The following is a 27,754-nucleotide window of genomic DNA, read 5'->3' as shown; positions in this document are numbered from 1 at the left end:
CAACTTCTTGGGGGTTTGCTGCCCTTTTTCCATACGTCTCTCATTTACTCAGGACCCACAGGAAAGAGAATTCAACTCAGATGGGCACATGAAGAGATTTTCACTGAAAGATCACGGACGACCTACAGTGGTGGGGAAGGGTCTCAAGAACCCAAGCAATGCGGAGGGCCTCAGAGGGCAGCAACAGTGAGAAGACATGACCCCCCAAGGCCTGAAGGGACAAGAAGAGGAAATGGCGTCACACAGGGAACAGCCCTGTGAGCTGGAGCCATGGAAGTGGGGCCTCTTGACAGGAGGTATAATCCCAGAGGGTCCAACATGGACAGAGGTGGGCCCCAAGCAGGAAGGGAATGAAAACAGGACATCTCCACTGTTCTCTCCCACCCTCTGATCTCTTGCTAATATCTGCCATTGGCCACACCCAGCTGAAAGCCAGCCTCGAGGGGTCCAAGGGACACAGCCTGTGGGAGTCAGCCTTCCAGGTGCAGCAGAGAGGAGGGGAAAGATGCAGAATAACCAGTGTATTCTCTGTGACCTGATTTACCACGTCTCCAAAGCCTCTTGATTTCAGTCCAGGACATGGATTTCAATCCTGGACATGGGAAGGGATGAAGCAAATGAACTATTTCATCAACCTGAAAGACCCAACTCCATTCAGTAAGAGAAAGGACTTTTATTCTAATAGGGCCAGTTGTTTTCTATTCTTTGTGTTTCTCTCAAATAGAAGTGATATCCAGGTGGATGACCTCTGCAACTCCACAGATTTCATATCTTTGAAAGAGGACATGTTAGACATCCAACCACCAAAATCTAATTGCGGCTCCCTTCTTGGGACTGAAGGCTTCGGATGCAGCTTCGTGTCTACAGTCTGTTTATACCAACAAAATACTCTCATTAACCCTCTTCACATTTCCTTCCAATTCAATTCACTTGTACGGTATTTCCTTTCAGTCTTTCTGGCCACTGGCCACTGTTCTTTCATGAAGGCTGAGCAGTTTCTGGACTTTGATGTTACGTTACCCAGCCAGGCAAGCCCATGTCTCCTGGGGCCCAGTCAGGCTTTTTCCATCTGTTGGGCTGCTTGACCCGAAATTTAATGCACTTTTTGATTAATGCAATAATTTTTTAAAGCAAACTCAAAAATTGGTTTTAAATTGGTTTTAAAATATTGAACATGCTTTAGGTTGAAACTGCTGGGCATTTGGGAAATCAGTGACAGAAGATCAATCCATCACAAGCTAATGAGAGTCCAGTCCCATTTGCCTTCCCTTGTTCTTGCCTGACTCCTCTCTTCCCCATGCTCTGTCTCCTTCCACAAATTCCCTCTGGAGGCTTTTACTAATAAGTAAACACTTGCTCTTGCAAACCACAGAAATTGATTCCTTCCCCCTAGTGGTTCTCTGTAGCAGATGTTACTCTCCCTATTCAACAGGAAGGCAAACTGAGACTTCTAGATTTTTAATGGCATTATCCAAAGACACAAAGAAAATCATTTTCAGTGGTGTCACCAGACCAAACTGGCTTGGGGACAGTGACTGCTCTCTCTGAGCAATAAGTCCGCAGTGTCTCAAGGGAGTGTGCCCGTCCCGACCTGCCAAGCTCCTACTCACCCCTCAGGACCCAGACCACACGTCACCTCCTGCAGGAAGCCATCTGCCCACCTTACAACCCCCTTGAACCTTCAGGCAACTGGACGTACTTCTGTATACATTCATCACACTGTTATATTGTTTCACTGCTCCTCACTAAAATTATGAGCATTGTTAGTGCAAGGTCAATACCTGTTTTATGAGCTCCAGTGCCTAGGATGCCTGGGATAAAGTAGGCCCTCATTAAGTGAGTGTTGAGAGAATGGCAGCTCCTTCCTTCATCCCCATCCCTCCCTTCTCACCATGAAGGTGGGCAAGCACTCTGCCAGAACGAGTGGAGAAAAGTCCTCCAAGATGGTAATGTTGGGGATCCAGAGCTCCCAGCCCCGCTAGATGCACCAAGTCTGGAGCAATGCCCTCTGAAAGAGATCTAAAAACTAGCCAAGTGACTCCTGCATATCAGATGGGTGAGAAAATACCCACATCAAAATGTGTAGGACAGGCTGAGACACCCTCTTGCCATAAGCCCACTCCTGGCACTGAGCAGTCAGGACAAGCCCCTCCCCCAACCCCCAGCTTCTCCCAGAGAGGCGAAGGGTTTTGACCCCACATCGAGCACCCCGACTGCTAAGACTGGGTGCCAAGCACCTAGCTTTGCAGCCAACAAGGCTGGTAACAATGAAACCCACAAGACTATAGCAAACACAGAAAGAATTCCTACAGGGGCGCACACCAGACACCACGTCTATCCGCACAGGACTCCACACAGAAGGAGGTAAAACCACACATCTTCCAGTCTTTCCACAAAGGAGGTTCGCCTGCGCACTTTGAACGCTGCTGCCTCTGGACCAGGCTTCTGGTTTAGCAAGTACAGCAGTCGGCTGCACGCCCCCCCCAAAGAGCAGGGAAGCAAGAGGACACCTCTCCCCCTCGCATCCACCACAGGGTGCCTGGGTCCTCCTGGAAAGAACTTCTGCGCACATCTGCACCCCAACTTTCATGGCCCAAGGGATGGGTCTCTGATCCCTAGTTCTGATAGCCAAAGAGACTTCCATTCAGGAGTCCCACAGGACTGTAGTAAAGAAGCAGTTCTTAGCTGGCTCTCCCCGCCAGAGCCCGGCACAAAGGAATCAGGCAAAAAACACTATCTCCCATCTTTCCTGAAAGGAGTTTATGGGAATACTTTAAAAGCTGCCACCCAAGAGCCAGGCTTCTGTTTCAGCAGGCGTCTCAGGGCTGGCCGCATCTCCCCCAGAGACAGGGGAAGCCGGCAGATACCTCTCCCACCCTCTCCCTTCAGCCCACTCCAGGAATAGAACCAAGTTGCCAGTAGCTCTCTGGAAGGCGCTTGTACGTACATCCGGCACCCCAGTGTTTACAGCTTACACCTGAAAGATGAGCATTTAGATTCATCACCTGGCTTTCATAGCCAAGGGGGTTTGCTTTCACAATCCCTACAAGACTGTAGCAAACAAAGAACTAGTTTGTCACAGGTGCAGGAGAAGCTCCACCTCTCTGTGGTTGTATACCTGGGCTCCGTGTAGAGGGAGCAGGCAAATACAGCCCTCTCCCGGCTTCTCCCTGGAAGGGATCAACTACTACTCTCCCATTTGCTGCCTGAGGGTCCCACTTCTAATCAGCCTGCATCTGCGTGCTGAATGGAATCCTCCCCTTGGGAATCCTGACCGGTCTCAACACAACCTCAACTACCGGAAGCCACTAAGAACAAGGAAGGAGGCTTGGACAATCACAAAAGTCTGAGAAACAGCTAGGGGTTTGGACCGAGTTAATTGGTGAGGCTCATGGGACCTCTGTAAGACTGGGAGAGGCGGCTGCTTTGTCTAACACACAGAAACCAAGACAGAGAGTCAAGGAAAATAAATGGAGGAACATGTTCCAAGCAAAAGAACAAGATAAAGCTCCAGGCACAAACCTTAGTGAAACAAAGATAAGTGATTTATCTGCTAGAGATTTCAAAATAACAGTCATGAAGATGCTCACGAAGGTCAGGAAAGCAAAGCATGAACAAAATGCGAATTCCAACAGAGAGACGGGAATGTAAGAAAGTACCAAACAGAAGTCACAGAGCTGAAAAATGCAATAACCGATCTGAATAATACACCAGACGGCTTCCACAGCAGACTAGATGAAGGGGAAGAAAGTCAGTGAGCTCAAAGACAGGCCGGGGAACGCATCCACTCAGGACAGTGGAAAAAAAAGAATTTTAAAGATAAAGATGGTATAAAGGACTTACGGCACACTCTCAAGAAGACATGTATCCAGATGATAGGGGTCCAAGGAGGAGAAATAAGAGAGAAAGAAATAACGGCTGAAAACCTCCCTAACCTGGGGAAAGAAACAGACATCCAGATCCAAGAAGTCCAAAATGTACTAAACAACAACAAATTGGACAGTCTAGAAGAGATGGAGGAAAAACAAACATACAACCTACCAAGATTGAATCATGAAGAAATAGAAAATCTGAACAAACCAATTACCAGTAAGAAGATGGAATCCGTAATCAGAAACCTCCCAACAGAGTCCAAGATCAAACGGCTTCAGTGGTGACTTCTAACAAACATTTGAAGAATTCACACCAGTTCTTCTCAAACACTTCTCAAGCATAGAAAGGAAATACTTCCAAATTCATTTTACAAGGTCAGCATTACCATAATACCAAATCCAGACAAGGACATTACAAGAAAAGAAAATTATAGGCCAATATCCCTGATGAACATAGATCCCTAAATCTTTAACAAAATATTAGCAAATTCAATTCCACAATGTAATAAAAGGATCCTAAACCATGGTCAAGTGGGATTTATTCCAGGAATGCAAGTATGGTTCAACATCCACAGGTCACTCAATATGTTACATCACATTAACAATAAAGGGCAAATATCATCGGATCATCTCAATAGATGCAGAAAAAGCATTTGACAAAATTTAATATCCATTCCTGATTAAAATTTCTCAATGAACTGTGTATAGACAGACTGGACTTCAACATAATAAAGGCCTTTTTTTATTTAAAAAGTTTTAACATTTATTTATTTTTGAGAGAGAGAGAAACAGAACATGAGCAGAGGACGGGCAGAGAGAGAGAGGGAGACACAGAATCTGAAGCAGGCTCCAGGCTCTGAGCGGTTAGCACAGAGCCCAACACAGGGCTCAAACCCATGACCTGTGAGATCATGACCCGAGCCAAAGTCAGACGCTCAACCAACTGATGTACCCAGATGCCCCTACAAAGCACTTTTAAATACACGATCTCATTTTAAGCCTTTTCGCAACATTATGCCATAGACTTAGATTATAGGCAAGGTACAGGGAGAGAGAGACACCCAAGGTCATAGAGTTGACAATCAATAATTCTAACTGGTGTCCTGCTGCAGGTTGAAAAGGGGATGTGTGTAGGTTACTGTTGGCTTATGAAATACTACCCCAGGGTGTCACTCACCTGCTAACAGGGCCCAGACTAGTAATGTACATGAGCAAAGTGGTAGGATTAGATGCATGGATTTTCCCATGTGTTGATAAGGATGAAGATACATTTTACTTTTCTTCTAACTTTCCTTTAAAACAAATACAGCAAGAGAAAATCCCATTAAAACAACTGCCTGCAAACACAATTGCACTTAGCCTGGGTCAGGGGTGGGGGTGGGGCTCTGTGCAAATTTGGAAGCACGTAGCTCCAGCCAACTTGGCCAAGTAGAAACGGGGGACCAACATTACCAGATTTTCCAAATTGATTTATTTTATTTTTCAGTAGTTTGAAATCCATGTGTTTTTGTTAAATATCCTTATTTTTAAGTATGGAGAGCTAATTTCATACAAATGAAACACATCTAGAAACACATCTATCTACAGGTAGAATTTTGTCTCCAACCTTTGTGTTACACCAGTTACGTACTTGGAATTTTATTTTGGCTGTCTTACTGTCTTATAATCAATAAAATTGAGGGAAAAAAGGAATGTCCAGTAAATACTTACAAAACATCTATTCTGTACCATTAAGGCTACAGGTACTTTGGATAGAGCGTTAAACAAAACAGAGTACCCCCCCGCAATCTTATGCAGTTTATATTCTAGTGACACAGAAAAACTAACAAACAGGGGCTCCTGGGTGGCTCAGTCAGTTAAGCGGCCGACTTCAGCTCAGATCACAATCTCACCATTTGTGGGTTCGAGCCCCGCATCGGGCTCTGTGCTGATGGCTCAGAACCTGGAGCTGCTTCGGATTCTGTGTCTCCCTCTCTTTCTGACCCTCCCCCACTCGTGCTCTGTTTCTCTCTGTCTCAATAATAAATAAAACATTAAAAAAAAAAAGAAAAACTAACAATTAAAATATTGTATGCTGAGAGGCAAAATCAGGGAAGTCGAGGATGCTATGACATCTAGTCTTCTGAGACGTTCAAGGAATTGGTCACAGGAAGAAATGTCCAGACAAGGACGGGACTTAAGGATGCTTTAGGCCAAGGGCCAAGATATGCAAGGCTCTAGAGATGAAAGGGACCGGCATGTTCAGAGAGGTGCGGGAAGGTCAGTGTGACAGGGGCAGTAAGTGTCAGCGGCAGTAGCAACAGGCCAAGCTGGAGAAGTAGGCAAAGCATGGCAAATAGAGGATCCTGGGAGTCATGTTAAGGAATTTGGAACTGAGGGCGCTGAGAAGGTGTGTAAGGGTTCTAACAAGGACTTTGTCAGATTACTGTTTTGTAAGATTGCCAGCCGCGGTAGGAGAAGCGGCAGGGAACGGTGACTGTTTTCAGGAAGGAGGCGGGGAGAGCGGAGGTGTGAACACAGATGTGAGGGGCACTCCCCGAGGAAAGGGAGCACGGCTGGGTCGAGGGGATTGAACGCTTGTGCAGCCGGCACCGTCCTCTAGGGAGCCGTGGGCTGGGGTGGTCCTTCAGACTTGCTCTGCCTCCCAGAGGGCCAGGCTTTCACACCCCTTTCATCCCCAGTGGTCCAAGCCCCTAGTTTATATGAAAACATACTAAAGCCACACCTACTGAACTTGGCCATTTGCTAGCATAGGATTGCTGGTTAGACGCTGCAGCCCTACAGGTCAGGAGCTGGCCAGGAGCTTTCTTCCAAATGGTGCAGTACTCTCGGTCCTAGATACCGTCACTGTGCTTCGCTGTGATTACAGTAAACTCCGTGTGACATCTTTTCCGGCCACAGGCACCTCGCAAACCATGGGTCTGTGGTCAGAGGCTGCTTGGACGGCAGCCTGGCCCTCTGCGCAGCCCTGCACGGCTCTGGACCTCCTCCTGCCGCCAGTAATGGCCTCCTCTGTGGCCACCATCTGGTGGGTCTTTGCCTCCACCCCTCCCCCACTTTAGAATTTGTGTCCTAGCACCACTCCTAGTACCAGTTGACATAGGTCACGTTCCCAGGGAAACAGCCCCTGAGACTGGCACCCAGGAGGGTCTTGGGAGCGCTGTCAGGAGCAGCACCTCAGGAGGAAAAAGGAGAGGGGGTGTTGGAGGTAGGGTCCGTGGACCTTGGCAATGGGAGAAGCGGAAGTTCTGGCCAATGCCTGGATTTCAACTTGGTGGATGGTGGTGCCCTTCCCTGGAGGAGGAAACACTGGAGCGACGCAGAGTGTGCAGGGGGAGACCCCTCACTCTGGACGTCTGAGCACAGGTGATCAGCCCCCCGAGAAACGGATGCATAGAACGCCCTAGAGGGGATGCGAAGGCGAGACCCAAGGATGAAGGCACATGATTAATAGTTTCCGGTCGGTCGCCCCCAGTTGGGACCCCTACCCCAGCCCCCTAGGGTTCACAGCCAGGGGCAGGGAGGGCCGCCTCCCTGTGGTGGAGAATGAGACCAGGAGACTCCGGAGATCCCGGAGTCCTAGATATATCTGCCTCTGTATCTCATCGCCGCTCTCTCTCGGGCCCTTTGCTACGTCCGCACAAGTGCCGCCCCCAAACTGGGAGCCGGGCGAGATTGATTCTTCCAGAGTGCAGGTTCCGGTTATTTAGGAGTGTAGTTCAGAATCATGTGTTGGTTTAGGAAAAGCAGCTTGATTCGTCACCACCTCCCTGAAGCCCTAGGGTCTGGACAGGCAGCCTCCTGGTCTCCCAGAGGCAAATGGCAGGACGCATCTACGGTCAGTGCAGGTGCGTCCCAGAGCGTCACTCATGGGGGGGAGGGGGGGCGAGCCCCCCCCCCAGGCCCTCGGAAGCCCACCTCCCGGCGCTCAGCACATGAAAGGTGGGCTCTGGGGGAGCGGCGCTGGTACACTAAAGAACCGGCGATTTTCTCCATTTCCAGGCAAGTCACTCAAATTCTAACAGCATTTTTTTCTCACTGCCACATGGGGCCAGCAAGCTCTACTGAGCCATAAATAATGAAATGAGAATGTATGTGATTCATTTTATAAGTTGTAAAGTACTACAAAATGGTCAGACTTGGGCTTTGGGTATTTTTAAGGCTGAATGCTAAAAATATCAGTCATTACACCTGATAACACCAGAGGGCAAACGCATGAACCCGCACATGCACATGCATGCACACACCTGTGCATGCATGCACGCACACACACACCTGAACAAGCATGCATGCACACGCATGCACGCACACACCTGCACATGCACACACATACTTGCACATGCATGCATCCACACGTATGCACATGCGCATACACCTGCACATGCACACACACCTGCACATGCACACACGCACATGCATGCACACACCCACACATGAATGCACATACCCGCACATGCATGTGTGCACACACGCATGCACGCACGCCCCCACATGTGCACACACCAGGACACGCATGCACGCTCACATGCATGCACACACATACCCACACATGCATGCATCCACACGTGTGCACATCCACACACACCTCACACACACACGCATGCATGTAAAACCGTACACACGCATGCACGCACACACCCACACATGCATGCGCACACCTGACTAGGCACGCACGCACGCACACATGCATGCACATGCCCGCACATGCATGTGTGCTCACGCACATCCACGCACACCCCCATATGCACACACACCGGGACACGCATGCACGCACACACGCATGCATATACACACACCCACACATGCACACACATACCCACACATGCATCCATCCACACGTGCGTGCATCCACACACACCTGCACATGCACACACGCACATGCATGCATCCACACGTGTGCACATCCACACACATCTGCACACACACACATGCACATGCATGCATGCAAAAACGTACACACGCATGCATGCACACACCCACACATGTTGACACAGGCCGGGAGGCAGACCCTTAACCACACAGACCATGTCCCTGTCTCTCCAGGGACCCTCCGGACCGTCAGACTCTTGGGGCTCAGCCTCCCCCATGGGGCCTCCCTCCCTTCTCCAGAAGCCGCCGCAGCCCCTGTGAGTCCCTTCCAGCCCGGTGTCTGCACTGGGGGACACAGTCTGCCAGGCTACCTGAGCTCTGTGCCCAGCCCCAGCCAGCCTCCTGCCCAGAGTCCCCGTTCTCCGCAGCCTGGCTCTGGAACGTGGACTGGGCTCACCTAACTGGGCGGCCTCTAGGGTTCTGGACCGGGCCGGGGGGGGGGGGGGGGGGGGGGGAAGCCTGCCAGCGTGCTGGAAAAAGGCCAAGGAAAACTCTTCACCCTCATGTACAAGTCTATACCCTGTATAACAGACAGAAAGTCACACGTTCACACACCCCACTACTCACCACACACCCCACACACATAGACCACACACACCCCCACCCCACACACACGCCACCCCCAGCCCCTATACGCACCACACATGCATCAAGACTCCTGACATACACACCCTGCACGCCCACATACACACACCCCCATATGCGCTCCCCATACACCACACACCACCTCCACTCCCCACACGCCGTCTCCCACACACACCCCCCCCCCCCCCCCCCCCCCCCCCCCCCCCCCCCCCCCCCCCCCCCCCCCCCCCCCCCCCCCCCCCCCCCCGCCCCGAAGAACACGCCCAGGGAGCCGGAGCCCGCGAGGACTTGCTCCCCGGCAGGAAGAGGGAAGCAGCTGCAGAGCTCCTCTACTCCACCAGATGGCGCCAAACCCCTAAGGGAACCGATTTTTTGCAAGAACCCGGGGCCACCTGGAAATGACGCAGGGAACCGAGGACTATTTGCCACTTTCTCCACGGGCCCCGGGGCCGGGAGGACCAGAGGACGGTTCCCGCAGGAGCAGCGTCTCTGAGAGAAGTGCAGGTGTGCCGGGCAGAGATGACTCCCGGCTCCCGTAAATCCTTCGCCCGTTGGTGGATTAGAAACGAGGGGAGAGAGAGGAGTTGGCATCGCCCGAGGCTAGTGGGGCACTTGTGGGGAAACCGGTCCCTCCGCCCCGTCCCATCACCTCCGCTCCGATGGAGCAGTTGCCGCATGCAGGCACGGAGGCCCCCACGTTTCAGTCCCTCCTGCCGACTGTCTTCATTTCCTTTCCCTCAGCAAGAACCACTTTGCCACCCGTCTGCCTGGTCCTATTCTACGGGGAATTCCAGGCAAGGCAAAATGGCTTTGGTGTCAAACGGATCTGGTCTTGAAAAGGAGCTGCAGCCATGACGGGCTGGCACGCTTACTTCCCGTGACCCTTAGCTGGGCAGGGGCCCCAACTGTTGGCTGGGACACTGGTCTACTTGCTGCCCTGGAGGTATTTTTGGATTTGGTCAACACTACGTTTCTAGGTGTTTGTTTATTTCTTCGAGTAAAAGAGATGCCCATAATGTAGGTGGGCCTCGTCAAATCAGTTGAGGGTCTTAAGAGACCGTCCAACTTCGGCTCAGGCCATGATCTTGAGGTTCGTGGGTTTGAGCCCCACATCGGGCTCTGGGCTGATAGCTCAGAGCCTGTAGCCTGCTTCAGATTCTGTCTCCTTTTCTCTCTGCTCCTCCCCCACTCATTCTCTCTCTATCTCTCTCTCTCTTTCAAAAATAAACATTAAAAAAATATTCTTCAAAATTTCATTTGAAAGTGAGGCCTGTGAAGTTTGGAACTTACTGAAGAGAGTGTAGCCTAGTAGCCTATACAGCCTTCGACCAGACGCTCTATTGCATACTGGCTCTCCAATGAGTTCTTTCCAAATATATGTGTATGTCTAATCTACATCTATATCTGCAGATATATCATAAATTGATAAAAATCACTTCCAACATAGTTATTTCTAATTTGAAATTGTGTATTGTTAGTAATAATCCATATATGTCTTCCCCCAAAAGAGACAGTAAGGGTTTTTAAAATGTGAGAACAAAAACAAAATTTTGTTGACATCTTTACGCCTGAAAGGTAATGCAGTATTCTGACTCACCAGCAGGGGGCGGACCGCTCACAAGAAGTGGCCGTCAAGGAGGAGCTTAGCGGGGACCCTGGGAGTTGGTGGGAGTTGTGTAGCGATGTTGCAGGCGGCGTTATCTGGGCATTCGATTTTGATGAGAACGGTGATGACACTTCGAAGCTGGCATTCACCTAAAAACATTCAATCTGAATTAAACCAACTACGTTTTCTGCGCTTAATGGCAATCTAATCCTTTCAGGAAAATAGATTTGGTCTTGGCTTTTAGGGTCAGGATTTACTTTTCCAAGTGTTGGTGAAACAGGTGTCACAAATAAGTTTCCTGAAGCAGAAAAGAGAACATGCGCGTGAACAGTCTCCCAAGTTATTCTCACTTGTGTGTAGATTAGCAGCAGCCCCTAGACACAGATTTTAAAACCCCTCTAAGGACCCTCCGACTTACCTTTATTTTTCAAAGGCCAATCCAGGCCTTCGTCAGCCTATACACACTCCCATAGTCTGATATTCCTGCCTTCATCAGCCAGAGATGATGGTGGTGATGATGATGATGGTGATGACAGTGGTGAAGGTGGTGGAGGTGGTGATGATGATGGTGGTGATGACAGTGGTGAAGGTGGCGATGATGAAGTTGGTGACGAAGGTGGTGATGAAGGTGAGGATGATGATGAAGGTGGTGAAGGTGATGAAGGTGGTGAAGGTGATGATGGTATTGAAGGTGACTGACAATGACAAAACAATAATGATCGTGACCATCGGAAGCAGGAAGTCAGCATCCAGGGGTGTCAGGCTTTGTACCAAGTCCTTTGCCCACTTATCTTACTGGCCCCCACCAGCCCTGTGAGGCATGTACCCCGTTCCTCACCCTGATGGAGGCCCAGAGACCGAGTTTGGACCCTGTCCAGTTACAAAACAAGTAAAGAATGAAGGTTGGACAGAACTCCGGCCGGATGACGTCAGAGCCCCACTCTGAACCGCTGCTGAGACAGGCACCTCTAAATGTTCGCTCAAAACTTGTCACTGTACGAATAAAAACTGTGGTCCCCATTGGAGCCATAGATCCGCTCTCCGGCCAACATTTTACCTCGCTACTGCAATGTGGAAGACACGTAGAAAAATGCAGGAGATTGCTGCCTTTAGCCATCTAATATGTAAGAAGACAGACTTCTCCCATCCTGCTCCCACCCCTGTTGTGCACGCGTGCTCACACACACACACGCACACACGCGCGCCAGTCCTTCTCATGATGGGTAAACAATAAGCAGGCACAGAGGCCCATGCAATTAGCCTAATTGTTACACAGTGAATGGCAGGGAGAACAATGACCCTGAATCACAACAAAACCTCTACCTCCCGGCAACACCAGGCACTGCTTTGTAGCTCCATAACTGAAGTTGTCACAGAGGAAAAGCTGACCCGACTACCCAAGGGAGAGGGCCCCAAGCCTCCCTGCACGTCACAGCCCCCCTCAGTGTTCTTAAAGATTCAAATCCAGCCCTGCTGAATCCAAACCTCAGCAAGAGCTCTGGGAGAATCTGTATTTTTTTAACCCCCCTGGGGTCCTGCAGCAGCAGGCAGCTGGCCGCGCTTGCAGTCGCTCCGGATGGACTTGAACAGCAGCATCAAGACACTGCAGCTCCGGGCATGATCTCCCTGTTGGTGAGGTGGAGCCCTGCATCTGGCTCTGCCCTGGCAGCATGGAGCCTGCTTGGGACTCTCTCTGCCTCTCTCTCTTTCTCTGCCCCTCTTCCCCCAAAATAAATAAATAAACTTTAAAAAAAGGATACTCCTCAAGGCTGCTAAGCCAAGACATGCTCAGGCCAGCAGAAAGGACTTGACAATAGCCCTTTCCCCGGGAAGTGGTGGTCACAGTCTAACACAGACTGCTGCTGGGCACAGGTGCACCACGTGAAGGATGCTCCAGGACTATTTCTTGGTTTCCTGGGTCGGTGAGAGCTGTAGCAGCGATGTGGGTCTCTGGCTGCCCTCCCTCCCTATGGATCCAATGGGTGAAGCCATGAAGCCAGAAGAATAACGTGGGCTTTCCTAAGGGCCTTCGTGGCAGCTCTGTTCTGCGCAGGAGGAAGGAAGCCCCGGAGTGCAAGGCGCCGTGCGATGCTCCGACATAATACGGACAAAGAGAAGGCATTGGCTTTGGCAGTTGGGGCCTCACCAATGTCCCTTCTGAGAACCATTTCAACAGGCCACGTGGAAGGGAGAGCCAGACAGATGGCAGTGATGGCCAAGAGCGGAACAGGCAGCAGTGCTGAAGGAAACAGGAAAGCAGGGGGCCCCGTGCCCGTAGCGGGGGAGCCAAGGATTGTCCCCCTTGCCTGCTGGCTGCAAGTAGAAGAAGTGGAAGTGCTCCCTCCATGACGCGTCACGGCCTCCAGCCCCTGGTCCTCTCGTCGGATGTGACATCTAGTGAAAGGAGCAAACTGCAGTCGCAAGAGCACGAGGGTATGAGGTCGGAGTGCTCAGGGCTTATGTTCCAGTCTGCTGCTCCCAGACGGCGTGACCTCGGACACATCTTGTCGTCTCTCTGCACTGCAGGGTTTTGGGTTTTTCTTCAGCAGAAACAGTGGATCACAAAACCTGCCTTTCAGAGAGGCTTCGATTGCTGACTTAAAGATCACCGTCTGGGCGCCTGGGTAGCTCAGTTGGTTGGGCATCCGACTTCAGCTCAAGTCATGATCCAACAGCTGTGAGTTCAAGCCCCACGTTAGGCTCTGTGCTGACAGCTCAGAGCCTGGAGCCCGCTTTGAATTCTATCTCTCTGACTTCCTCTCTCTCTCTTTCTCTCTCACGAATATAAATAAACATTTAAAAAAAATAAAAGATCCTGACACAGAGAGCACCCTTCCTGATGTGACAGAAACTTTGTCACCGTTTCTTCTCCAAACCCATCCCCTCCTGGCTCCAAGATCCCAGAGCAGCCGGCTTCCCCTCCCCCTGCACCTGCTCACCAGCAAAAGGCCAAGGGAGCAGCCTCCATGAGCATCTGAGGACGGAATGCCGTGCCCTTTATCGGGAAAGGATGTTTCTAAGTTACACACAAAGCTAGCTAATGCCCTGGGGATGGGGAAAAGGGGGGAGGTAACATCTGCCACCAAACCTACCCCCCGCAAAAGAAAAACAGAAAAAATTAAAAATCCCACCTTCGCAATTTTCTACGAGGTAACTGCTAATTTTTCAGGGCTATCAAGCACCTGTGCCCTGGTTGGTGGTAGGAAGTCGGAATCACCTCTCCCAAGACACTGTCCGGCAGGGGTATCAGAAATTCTAGCACAAACTAAGAAACATTTCACGCGATCACCATTTTGCCTCGCTGCTAAGGTGCTGGGTCATTCCTCCTGCCCAGTCTTCCTCCTCTTGGCTCAGACCATCAGACGTGGTGTCTGACACCTTGTCTCACGTGTGCGCCTCAGGCACCCACGTGGCTTCGGGCATCTCTCTGCAGAGCCGGCACTGAGATCTCTGCCCCCACCTTGGGGCCCCGGGGTTCTTCCCACGCCTCCAGCTGCCACCTGGGCCTCTCTGTCGGCCGGCCGGCCCGCCACCGGACACGCTGTGCGCCCGCAGCGCATCGTCCCCTATATCCCGTCTTCTCCCCACGCCTCACCCCTCAATCTGATAAGTGTCCACACTCCAGTGCAAGGTCTGACTGCCGGCGGCAGTGACAGCTTGCCCCCGTGCCACCTCGTGCTTCGGTCCTAGAGCCGTCCTCCCCCCAGATCCTACCGTGGTTCCGCACTGGCTCCGCAGTGACCGGCCTGTGGAGGGAACGCGCAGCCTCAGGAAGCAAACAGGCTTGGGCCTATGTTTCCATCCACATCCCTGGGGAGGCAGTATGACCTCTCCCGGCTCATTTTCTTGGTCTGCAAAGTAAGGATAGCATTTGCACTATTTTATGCGTGGGGTTCTTACAAGGATTAAAGGCGACTGGAATAGGCCATTTCCCGCATAGTAGGCTCTCAATTAGTGGCACATCTCATTCTATAAAAACAACCCGCTGCTTAAGACCTTTTTCAAAACGCCTACAACTTCCTGTGTTTCTTCACCTGTCAAATACTGTCTGTGTCCCCTCACCCTGCAGGCTCCTCTGACTCTCGCTAGTTTTCACGTGACACATGGAATCTTCCGGAACAGGTGCTGCCTTGCCGGCCCTGTTCACTCATGATGAAACCATGAGTCTTGCCATTCCCTCTGTCTAAAGAATGCTGCCCATCTCTTGAGCAAGCACCTGCGTGGATACTCAGCTTCACTGAGCCTCTCCACCCTTCCAGAAGCCTCCGGGTTCCATATTCCAAGAGACGCTGTGTTCTCTGGCCCTGCTCCTCCTGCTCTCCCTGGGGGCACGTCACTGTCTGCATGCCTTACCCCCTGGGTTTGCACATTCCGAGATGGAATGTTTCCGGCGACCTTGCTGCCAAATGCCTTAGTGGTTCCGTCAGTCGGTCCAGCTGTTCGGAGGAATTAGCCAGCCCTGGGAGGGGTGGTCTCTCTGGTGTCAGTGAGGCCCCAGGTGTCAGAACATCAGAATAAAGTGACGTGTGACACACAAGGCAATGAGGCCATATGGTCACTGTACCGATACTGTGCCCACCCCCACCCCGTTGTCGGTGCCACATCCGGCCCACGGTCTGCCCAGGGCACTTCTCCCCTTTGGCATCCTGGGAAAGTCCCTGTGCAGCAGTCCGTGCTTAGCCGAGGACGTGCCAACCTAAGGCTCCAGATCCTAACTGCTCCCTAGAATAAGTGATCAAATTTTCAGTATTTCTAATACTGCAGAAACTGTACATGCGGTTTTTAATGTTCTTATTTATTTTTGAGAGACACAGAGTGTAACTGGGGGAGGGGCAGAGAGAGAGGGAGACAGGATTCAAAGCAGCCTCCAGGCTCTGAGCTGTCAGCACAGAGCCTGACGTGGGGCTCGAACACACAAACCATGAGATCATGACCAGAGCTGATGTCGGAAGCTTAGCTGCCCGAGCCTCCCAGGCGCCCCTGTACCTGCATTTCAAATAAGGAAGAGGTGTGCTTTCTTCCATACACAAAATTCTTCAAAGCCCAGAGTCTGTAAAGAAAAGGATGGCAAAGCAAAACCCTGTAGATGAAAACAAATCGCTGCTCTAGTATTTTCCTTGTCCCTCTCCTGCCATGAATCAAACCTCCTTAGCAGCCCCCACCCCACCGAGGCGTCCCAGGTGGGCTGCCAGGTCCAAAGCAGGGCAGGCTCACGTGCTAATGGTTACGCAAGAAGCATTTGGTTACTCCAGGTGTGAGTTCGCAGCACCCTCTCTGGAGGACCTTGGGCGGGGGTGCTGGCTCGATCCTGGTACGTACATGGTGGGCTTCCGCTCACCCTCAGCCCGTTCTGGTCCCACATGCCCTGGGGATTGGAAAAGAAGACAGAGAAAACTGGCGTTTTGAGCAGAAATTATTACAGTCAAGATGCTCATAGGCATTCTTGTAATCACCTGTCTCCTGGAGCGTGGACTCTTCACCTGGGGTGAAGGAGGTTCTAGAATGGAATTCAGGAATACATGAACTTGGATCAGAAAAATCGCATTGTGTTTTCATTAACTCTTTACTAAAATGTAACATTTCCTTCAAGTGTAAACATTGGCCATAAGATACAGTCTTCCTAGGTCTGTGACTCATCCAGTAGGAGTTACTTCTGTTTTCATGTCGTGTTACAGTTGTTACAGATATCCCAAAATACCATACACTCATCACGATTTCAAAATAATGGTAATTTTATTTATTTTTTTATAATGATACTGTTCTTTATCTTTTTTTAAATTTTTTTTAATGCTTTATATATTTTTGATACAGAGAGAGACACAGCATGGGAGGGGGAGGGGCAGAGAGAGAAGGAGACAGAACCGGAAACAGGCTCCAGGCTCTGAGCTGTCAGCACAGAGCCTGACACGGGGCTCGAACCCACGAACGTGAGATCTGACCTGAGCCGAAGTCGGAGGCTTAACCGACGGAGCCACCCAGGCGCCTTAATAATGGTAATTTTACATCAACTCCGGGATCCTGCTAACTAATGTATTCACGACAAAAACCATACAGCATTATGTCAAAAATTATTACTTTATTATTTAATAACCATCTTTCAAGATAGTTGGCATCCTTTGAATTTTATCTTAGAACATTCTGAGAAGTCTGAAGACTGCCACAGGGAGCCAGGGCACGACAAAGGGAAGTTGAGAAGCCCACTCGAGACCAGGGGCAAGCATGTAGGTCAAGGAATGGTCCTTGATGGGTAAATGCCCACTCCCTGCTCCCTGGCCCCCAGATACATGGTGCCATGGCAGAAGGGACTTGGCAAACGTGATTAAGGAGTTACTCCTAGATAATCACTGGGTCCAAAGAGGGAAACCTTCCCCCGATGAAGTCAGAGACCCGGGGCAGCGGAAGAGGCAGGAGAGCCGAGCATGGGAAGGACTCCACCCACCACTGCTACTGTTGACAGAGGGAGCCAGGAGCCTGGGGATGCAGGCGCTTCTAGAAGCTGAGAATGAGGCCCAGGTCCCAGCCAGCCAGGAAGCTGCTCTGGATCCTGCAATAGCCCTAGGCAATATGTAAATGAATGAACACGACTATTTCAATAAAACTTTATTTACAGCACAGTGGCAAACCAGATTTGGCCCATAGGCCACTGATTACCAATCCTTTCTCTAGACTCCAGTCCACTGCACACCACTGTGGGTGCTGATGTATTTTCAGTCCTTTCTGCCACTTTATTTTTATACTTTCTGTATCTTTCTATATTTCAATACTTCCATTTCCTGCCTTCTCTTTGACTTTTCGTGTGTTTACTGTTTCCATTAATTCTTTTTTTTTCTTGTTTAAAAGCAAAGTGCTGGGGCGCCTGGGCGGCTCAGTCCGTTGAGCGTCCGGCTTCCGGCTTCAGCTCAGGTCATGGTCTCGCGGTTCGTGGGTTCTAGCTCCGCGTCAGGCTCTGTGCTGACAGCCAGCCCGGAGCCTGGGGCCTGCTTCAGATTCTGTGTCTCCCTCTCTCTTTGACCCTCCCCTGCTCGTGCTGTCTCTCTCCGTCTCTCATAAAAAAAAAAAAAAAAAAAAAAAAAAAACATAAAAGCAAAGTGCTCTCTCTCTTTTCTTTTAATGATTTCATTAGAAATGTAAACGTATATCTGTTACATAGTCAATGACCCTCAGCCTAAATCATATTAACACTGTAGAGCCACTTAAATCTTTTACTTAGATGCAGTTCTTGTCCAGCATTTTAGTGCTGCCTTGATATTTTTAAACCAAGAAATGGAACACGATCCAGATAGGTTTGTATAGTCAGTAATTGCTTTGATTTACTCACACATTTCCATTTGCTTTGCTCATAGTCCCTTCTTGTGACTCAGTTCTTCCTTTGGACTTTATCCTATGTAGCTGTTCCTTTAGTGAAGGTCTGTTGATGAGAAGAAATCCTCTGTATCTTATGTCTAAAAGTGTTTTTATTAATGTTCACTTTGCAAATTAATTTTGCCTGAAGGAAATCTAGGTGGGCTGACAGTCTCTCAGTACTTGAGAACATTCTACGGCTGTCTGCCGGCACCCAGGGCTTAAGAAGCTAGCCATCGGAAGAGCTATAACTTCTTTGTAGGTAATGTTTTCTTTGCCACTCTGTGTGCAAACACCGTGGCCTCCTGTCTCTGTCTAGAACTCTAGAAAAGTGTTCTTTTTGCTCTGTCCGCACTCTACTCCACTTTTCATATTTTGTACTGATTGCTCTCTGATCTGAAGTCTGTGTTATTTCCTCAGCTTCAGCTTCCAGTTCACAAATTATCCCACAATTGTATCTAATTCCCCATGTAATTCGTCAAATGAGTTTTTCATTTTAACCATTAGTGTCTTTGTGTTCAGAAAAAAAATGCACGAAACAAAGAAGTATGTTTCTTTTCCAAACGTGCCTGGTTAATTATGATAGTCTCTGATGCCTTTACCACACTTGCTATATTTTATGTGTTTGAGCAGATCAAATGTGTCTTGTGTTCCGTATCTGATAGTTCCATGTTCACAACCTTGGCTGCTCATGTCCTTAAGTTTTATATTTTTTCACTTTCACTCATGATACCTTGCTTGTTTTCTCCTGTAGTTGGCAACTTTTTGTGTGTGATCTCAGGCTTTTTGGAATTTTATTTCTGTGATGCTTTTTTTGAAGTTTGGCTTTTTAAGGTGCATTAATCTAGGGGCTCCTGGGTGGCTCAGTTGGTTAAGTGTCCGACTTTGGTTCAGGTCATAATCTCTCAATCGGTGAATTCAAGCCCTGCGTTGGACTCTATGCTGACAGCTCAGAGCCTGGAGCCTGCTTCAGATTCTGTGTCTCCCTTTCTCTCTCTCTCTCTCTCTCTCTCTCTCTCTCTCTCTCTCTCTCTCTCTCTCTCTCTCCCCCTCCCCCACTCATTCTCTGTCTCTTTCTCTCTCTCTAAAAATTAAATAAACATTAAAAAAATGTTTAAATAAATAAATAAAGCGCATTACTCCCTGGAATGGCTTTAGCCCCGCCCCGGGCCTGCTGCCAGAGCATCCGGGGATTTCAGATTAGCCTCTCGGCTGGGGTCCTCTTCACCGCTAATCAGGAAGGGTGCGTTCTTTTCACAAAACGTTGGGTATGAGGCTTGCTGGCTAGGAATTCACAGAGAAACCTGCCGCGCCCACCATAACGCCGAGACCTGCATGTAGCTTTATTAATTCTTTACCAGTTCTCTCTTCTGGGAAGATTTTTTTCCCCCTCTGGCTCATGAGCTGAGGATGTGACCCCTCCGGAGTCCAGGTTGTGTGTGTGTAATGGGAACATCCGATTCCACCTTCCACCCTACTCTGCCCAGGTTTTGTGCAGTCTGTACTTCCGGAGCCTGTAAAGGCCTCGGCTCTGGGCCCTGAAAAAGGAACATAGCCCCATAGAAACCCCAGATTCCTCCCTTCCTTGCCCAGGAGGATTGTTTCTTTCTTTTATTTTTTAATTTTTTAATGTTTATTTATTTTTGAGAGAGACAGAGAGACAGAGTATGAGCAGGGGAAGTGCGGAGAGAGAGGGAGACACCAGAACCAAAGCAGGCTCCAGGCTCCAAGCTGTCAGCACAGAGCCCAACACGGGGCTCAAACTCACTGACCTGAGCCGAAATTGGACGCTTAACTGACTGAGCCACCCAGGCGCCCGCCCCCCCCCCCCATTTTTTATTAAATTTCTCTCTCTGAGGCACCTGGGTGGCTCAGTCGGTTAAGTGTCCGGCTTTGGCTCAGGTCATGATCTCACAGTTCGTGGGTTCGAGCCCCGCGTCGGGCTCTGTGCTGACAGCTAGCTCAGAGCCTGGAGCCTGTCTTCAGATTCTGTATCTCCCTCTCTCTCTGACCCTCCCGGGCTCGCACTTTCTCTGTTTCTCAAAAAAAATAAAAAACAAAAAATTTCTCTTTCTTATTCCAGCCACCAGGGATTTCCTGTACTTTCCAACCAGATCAGCCATGCTTTAAGCAAAGATTTCTCTTCCCTATTTCATCCATCATTTTCAGGCGTATCGACCTGAGAAAAATCGCATTTATTATACAGTGTGCCATATTGCTGCAAAGCAGAATCTTGAAATTAGTTTTTAATAAGGAGGATTATATATTCCTCTGATCCCAAGGCCCCAGGAAATAATGTTAAAGCCTCGGTTCAGACTTACAAGCTCTCGGACCTTAAAGAGAGACTCTCGGAGCCCATGCTTGCGGGATGTAGTCACTACGCATCGCTGAGGACCGGCCCACATGTGAATCTGCGCTGGTGGGAAGCTGGTACTTAGGATAAACCTACTTCCTAGACCCTGCAACAGCCCTCGCTAAGCGCAGCTTCACCGCCCTGCGTCTCTGGCCTAAACTGTCCAGGGAAGTCCTCAGTCTCAGCCCTGAACTTACCCTGTTTTCTTCTGACAAAGTGTCGGCAAATCACGTGACACCCTCTGAATTATAAAGGAAGCTTCCATTGTGAATGGGATGGCTAATTAACAGAAATTCCCTTCACTGCAAGGACTAGAAGGGCCCCACCTGGTTCTTGGGGCCTTATCCCCGGATGACTGTCATGTTAATACCATTCCTTCATTACTCTGCTAAAACATACCGAGGCCAGATCCTGGGCACAGGAGGAGGATACCAACGTGATCTTGGCCCTGGACAAATTCTTTCTATTGGCAATAACGGAAACATACATTCTCATTACAATAAAAACCACTAAATGCTGTGATTTAGGTAGAACATGACTTATGTATGTCACGATGTGCACCTGGTGATGTGCGGACTTCTCGAATCACCACAGTGGACACCTGAAACTAACATGTCTGGTAACTAGACTGCAACGAACATTAAAAAGCAAACATAGTTATTTTGTTATGTCCAGATTTTCATATCGCCCCCCCAAAACCAGAGACCGCCGGGGAGGCTGAATCACGCATGCAAAAGCAAAGGGCTTTATTACGAATTTAGGCCCGGCCAACCTAAACTCAGGCTCACAGACTTCAACCACACACTGAATCCACATGGAGTGAGCCCCGAACAAAGGTGGGGCAGGGCTTTTATGAGTTTGGGAAGGGGGAGTTACGGGAAATACAGTGATCCAATCATTATTATACAATATTATTGACAGCAGGTTTAACCATTCACATTGCCTAGAGTATGTGTTACTTTTGGCAGGACCCAATCACAACATTTAGAGTACTAACCAATCACAGAGTGGGCCCAGGACCCTCACCTAGGGCGCGACTAGTCTTAGCCTCCATCTTTAGGCCTGCCCTTAGAAATGTTAAAGGTATTAACTGGCCTTTCCTGATTGGGTGTTACAAGGGTGGTCCCTTCTGCCTTGGGGCAACCTGTGCCCTTCTATTGTCTCTTGGAGTCAGTTTCAGACCTGCTTCCTTACAATTTACCTTATGAGACACCATTCTTTTTTTTTTTTTGAGATATAATTGACATATAACATGATATTAGTTTTAGGTGCACAATGTAATGATTTGATATATATATATAGAGAGAGAGAGAGAGAAATGATTACCACAAGTTTAGCTAACATCCATCACTATACATAGATACAATTCTTTTCTCATTAGAGCTTTTAAAAATCTGCTCTCTTAGCAAATATATAAGACAATATTGTTACGATAGGCATCATGGTGGACATCACATCCCCAGGATTCATTTATTTTATAACTGAAAGTTTGCACCTTTTGACCCCTTTACTTATTTCACTCCCGGACCCCGCCCCTGGCCACCGGCAGTCCGTTCTCTGCATATGTGCTGCTGAGCAAGCGCAGTGCATTCTCTGTAGCCGTGAGTTCAAGTTTACGTTCCACATGCAAGTGATATAGTATTTGTCTTTCTCTCTGACTTATCTCACCCAGCATGAGGCCCTCAGGCTGCATCTGTGTGTTCACAAACGGCGCGCCCTGTCTCCCAGGACGCTGCACCGGTTACATGGTTACATCCCCACCGACGGTGCCCAGGCTCCCTTTTCTGCACATCCCCACCAACACTTATCTCTCACCTTTTTCTAATAGCCATTCTACCAAGTGTAAGGTAATAGCTCACCATGGCTTTGATTTGCATTTTCCCGGCAATTAATGATGTGGAGCACCTTCTTACTTGTGCCTTCTTTGTAAAACTGCCTGTTCAGAGCCTCTGCCCATTTTTTTTTATCGATTGCTTGGTTTTATTGCTATTGAATTATAGCAGTTCTCTATATGGTTTGGATATTAACCTCTTATGAGATACATGATTTGCATATACTTTCAGATGTATGATTTCAGGTATTTATCAAATATTATCAGATATCTGATTTGCAAATATTTCCTCCCATTTCATTCCACTGAACGTTTCCTTCGCTGTGCAGAAGCTTTTCAGTTTAATAGAGTCCTACTTGTTTAGTTTTGGTTTTGTGGCCTTTACTCTTGGTGTCTTTATTAAAGCCAAAAACTGTTAACATTTAGAATGTGACCGGGAATTGCTGAACGTTGGATTCAAACAGGGGTGGGGGAGGGTTCTACTCACCAGGAATTGCATCTGAGACCTAAGTGCCTCACCGCACTGGGCACCAGAGGACGACTACTCACTCACTCTTGCCTTCATGCTCACTGCCTAGAAAGCTGCTGAGCCTGTTGGTGCTGGGGGCCTGTGTGTGAGCGCCTCTGGGTTGAGTTCCCATCTTTCAAGTTTCCCAAATGTGTGCATTTGAGAGGCACTGATGCTCCTTCATACATGTAAGCATCATGAACTTGGCCTTGACCTTCATTACTCAGACGCCTCATTTGTAAAATGAGTTTGTTAACTTATTACAAACCGCACCGTTTCCTCTAGGTTATTATGAGGAGCAACTGAGATACTGGGAGTCAAAGTGTAAAAAAATAATGCTATGAATTTGCCGAGTATTATCATTATTACTAGAGTGATATCAGAGTCTGAGTGTATGTTATGGTATTCGATCTCTTACCTCATTTATATTTAAAGTTAGTAAGTAGTTAATTTTAGTAGTTTCTTAATGTAAAAGTAGCTCTGGGAATATATTAAGATAATTATTACAAGTTAATCAAATGACTGCATGCTCACAAAAAAAGTTTTTTTAATGCTCTAGAAGCCAAAATGGAGAGATTCTATTTGGATTAACATGTTGAAATATATTCAGATATAGGCCAAAACCACAACTTTCTTGTACCAAATCCAAAAATGAACCAATCTGTGGGGCACCTGGGTGACTCAGTCGGTTAAGCGTTCAACTCTTCGTTTCGGCTCAGGTCATGGTCTCATGGTTCATGAGATCGAACCCCAAGTTGGGCTCTATGCTGCCAGCATGGAGCCTGCTTGGGATTCTCTGTCTCCCTCTTTCTCTGCCCCTCCCCTGCTCACTCTCTCTCTCTCTTTCTCTCTCAAAATAAATAAGTAAACATTTATTTTAAAAAATGTACCAATTCTTTTTCTGCACGTTCATTCAATATTGAAGTAAGCGTAAAAGATTGTGGTGTCTGAGTGATTTGACGGGAGTGGAATGAGTATGTGTAGTCGGGGCACAAGCCCCTCCTCCTCCTGGACTGAGGGTTGGGGAAAATCCTGTCCTCTAACAGAAAGAATATTTGCAAACATTTCTGAGAGCTCACCATGGGATCGATCCCAAGATTATTCAGAGTATCACTTAACAACATGTGTCAAAAATTGTCCCAAGCCTTCAAAAGAATCTAAATGCTTGATACTCCCAATGCACTAGGCATTTTTTATCTCCATCTAAGAGATGAGACCTTTCAGAGAGGCAAAGGGGTGTCTCAGAGTCACTCGCCTGGCTGGACCAGGACTGGAGCCAGGCAGCTGGCCCCTGAGCCCAGACACTTCACCCTGGGCTGTTCCCAACCCTCTAGACATTCCCAATCCTATCAACGTTGTTTCCTTCTCTGGCTCCTGACATTTGGAGTTCCCCATTTTCCAGGGGCAAAAATGAAAGATAACAAGATGGAGAACATTGAAACGTCCGACTCACCAGCTTTGGGCAACTGTTTAACCCCCTAATCCTCGATGTAAAATAAAAATGAGTGCGCTCTCCTGACACAGCCTCTAACGAAGTGTCCGCAGGACGCTTATCCTGCATGTTGGACACCTGACAGGTGCTATTTATTACAATTATCAAAACAGCAAAAGAGAGGCTCTCACACTATACAATCAAGCCGTATTTTCTTTCTTAACCTATAACCAAAGGGGACAAACCAACAGAAACATAATCCGTGCACGTCAAACCTTGTCCACCACTTGCCAAGTGAGTTTATGTTTGTGCGTCTTGCCTGAAGGCACTTCTGTCTCTAAGAATTCCTGTACCCGTGTTTCAAAGAACCTCAACCCTGACGTGGACGTCTGAATTGCAACTCCTTTTGTCTTATTCGCAGGCCTACAGAGTTGACGAGAAGGCCGCGGAGCAGGCTCGGTGGGAAGAGGCCTCGAAAGAAACAATCCAGAAAACCACCAAGCCCTGTCCCCGCTGCCACGTGCCAGTTGAGAAAAATGGTGAGTCTGGGCTACAGAGAAAGTGGGGGTTTGGTGAGCTTCGCGGAGAGCATGGGCTGCGGGGTTCTAACAGTCAGAAACTCTAGGAGGAGGTGCAACTGAGTAGTTCCGCACTCAGGGAATTTGGAACCGTTGGCCAGAGTGCAAATGTCTCAGCAGTCCCACGCCACAGCTCGTACTGCCTAAGCGTGAGGTCCCCCTCTGTCACATTGGGATGAAAACAGCAGGTGGCCTCCAGTAGGAGAAGCAGGAGACGTCAGGTAGGGCACATACCCAGTCACGTGCCTGGCGTAGAGAAAGCACTCCGTAACACTGATTGCCTCTATCGTTATGATGAATATTCGACACTTTGTATCTGGTGTATATAGACACTATATATATAGTAAAGCCCTGGATTGCGAGTGATTTGTTCTCAAGAATTCCCTGAGACAAGCAAACATTTCTGAGAAACTTAATAAAGTTTAACTCAAGAGATGAGTGATGTCTGGCAATACGAGTTGTACGTGCTGCCAAATGTCACATGATCCCCACTGACCCAATGGTTTTTGAACTTGGCTTTGATATACAAGCGCTTTGGATTACAAGCATGTATTCAGAATGGATTATGCTCACAAACCAAGGTTTTACTATATATATAACTTCCTAGTCCAATATTTCTCAGTGTTGCCCCCATAGTATTCTGGGGTCTAGAGACACTCAGCAGGGAGAGGGCGACAGTCACCATGCCAAACACAGTCTCCAGGTCACTCCTACTAGAGCCCCTCTTGGGTAATACCAAGGGCACAAACAGTAAACTTGCTTTGAGCATTGATTCGATGCTTGTTCCGGGTTCCCCACAACGGTCAGATCATTTACCCTCCCGGGAGCCACATGAGGAAGGTACTCTTATGACCCCCGCTCCCAACATACATTAGCAATCCACACTTCCTTCTGTAAAGCAATCTGTTGAATTTTGTTTAATGGACAGGTTCCCAAATTTTTTGGCCATGATACCCTTTTCGTCCTCATCACTCCACCTGTGTACCTCTGAGCCCAGCACACACCTGGGCTTTGATGTCTCCGTCGCTGCCGTGGGACGTTTCGTGCCTTATGTTACTATGACACTTGCCTCCTTCGTTAAGACATCGTCCGCGTGAATGTTTCTCAGTAGAGCTCTTCCTTTGGCTTCTTACCAACTGCTCTCTAAATTTTAAGCATGTGAAGTGGCGATGTGGGGATTCACCGACATTAACCACAGCCAGTCCTGTAGGAGCCCACAGTTCTGCCCTGGGTTGTGGGAATCAACAGGCTTAGAGCATAGGGTCCGCTCCCAACGATGCTCCAAACCTAAGACATCAGCTCCCGAGAGGGGCTGGTCTGCCTTCCTTACACACGCAGTCCCGTCCACGCCTCCTCATAAATGCTAGAGGCCACCGGGGCTGTGGGGACCCTTGGGACAGCTGGCAGATGAAGGGACTGTTCTTCCTGCTCCCATCCTAACGGACGAGTGGCCATGGTAATATGCTGTAGGACACAGAGGGAGGCCCACTCAGCTCCATGACGCTGTATCCATGCTTGTGGCTGCAGTTTTCTCTCCCCCTGAATGTCCCCTCCTCCGGTGACCGCATGGCGGCCATCATTGTACAACCCGGCCCTGCTCTGCGGAATTTACATATTCAGAGCTGGGCTTTGGGCCACCCTGTTCATGGTAAGTCTGATACCTCACGACAGCCAGCGGGATACCCGCCGCCATCCGTCCTGGAGGCGCGGCCGGCATAAAGCCAGCAGGGCCCAGGCCAGGAGCCCGTGGAAGCGTGGGACACATCTGCGTGTGCGAGGTGCGGCAGCAGCACGGCTAAATGAGATGTAAAACGAACCACCCACACTCTCCTCATTAGCAATAGCTGCACCTGCTTGAAGGCCATGGACAGCTGGCTCGCTGTGGTGTGAAACCCGGCAGGCTGGAGATGGGCCCCCAGTTACGCCCCTTAGGTCTTCATTCTTGCAAGGGCGAGAGCCCGAGCGCATCCCAGAGCAGCAGGGATGGGCCCAGCTCAGGCCCAGTCCCCGGCACCAAGTCAGGGGCCTCCTGGAAACAAATAAATCAGTGCACACAGTGAGCCGCTGTCCTCCTCTGTGTGCCGGAATGTGCCTAGAACATGCAGTGGGTTGACACACACGTGTGAAGAGAAGACGTCAGAGGAGCCAGGTGCAAGAACTCTTCCAGTCCTCATGGCTTGAGCGGTGATGCCGGGTAGACAGCCTGGAGTGAGAGGAGTCGCAAAGACCCTCGACAGGCACTCCACTTCACGATTCAAGTTCAATATGAGACCATTTTGTTACCACTCAAGGTCAGGAACCTTGCCTGTCTATCCCCGGGGCCCAGAAGTGTGCCTGACAAATAGTTGTTGAATTAACGAGCAGCTAGTAAAGGGAGGAACATATAAACAGATATTTTAAATATAATACGAGAGAGAAAGCAAACCAGCAGAGCGCCAAAGCCTGGGGGTTAAAGGGCTGCCTTCCCGGAGGGCGCCTGGGTGGTCCAGTCAGTTAAGCGTCTGACTCTTGGTTTCAGCACAGGTCATGATCTCAGTTTGTGGGTTCGAGCCCTGCATGGGGCTCTGCACTGACAGTGCGGAGCCCGCTTGGGATTCTCTCTGCCCTCCCCCATATATATTTTAAATAAATAAACAACAAAAAAAAATAAAAATAAAAGAGCTGCCTTCCTGGATGAGAACTGAAGAGTTGGTAGAAATCGGCCGGTCAAGGAGGCTGGAGGGAATCTTTAGGCAGGTGGCACCGCAAAGATTGGGGGTGGAGGCGGTGGAAGCCGGAA

General features: G+C 49.1%; 1 protein-coding gene across 1 annotated transcript in view; it reads left to right on the top strand.

The window, feature by feature from the left end:
- The window catches only part of PRKN (parkin RBR E3 ubiquitin protein ligase), a gene marked incomplete at its 5' end in the record, with an annotated part of 1,091,762 nt that extends 1,064,988 nt beyond the window's left edge, over positions 1 to 26,774 (top strand). The window contains 2 exons of the mRNA XM_029943267.1: positions 24,819 to 24,936; positions 26,647 to 26,774. Coding sequence (XP_029799127.1) covers positions 24,819 to 24,936; positions 26,647 to 26,774 — 246 coding nt within the window. The remainder of the gene's footprint in view (positions 1 to 24,818; positions 24,937 to 26,646) is intronic.
- Between the last annotated feature and the right edge of the window lie 980 nt (positions 26,775 to 27,754).

The sequence above is a fragment of the Suricata suricatta genome, chromosome 7 (genome assembly GCF_006229205.1).
Source record: "Suricata suricatta isolate VVHF042 chromosome 7, meerkat_22Aug2017_6uvM2_HiC, whole genome shotgun sequence".
NCBI lineage: Eukaryota > Metazoa > Chordata > Mammalia > Carnivora > Herpestidae > Suricata > Suricata suricatta.
Note: the sequence above shows the minus strand (reverse complement) of the source record. Positions and strands in the feature narration are given on the sequence as shown.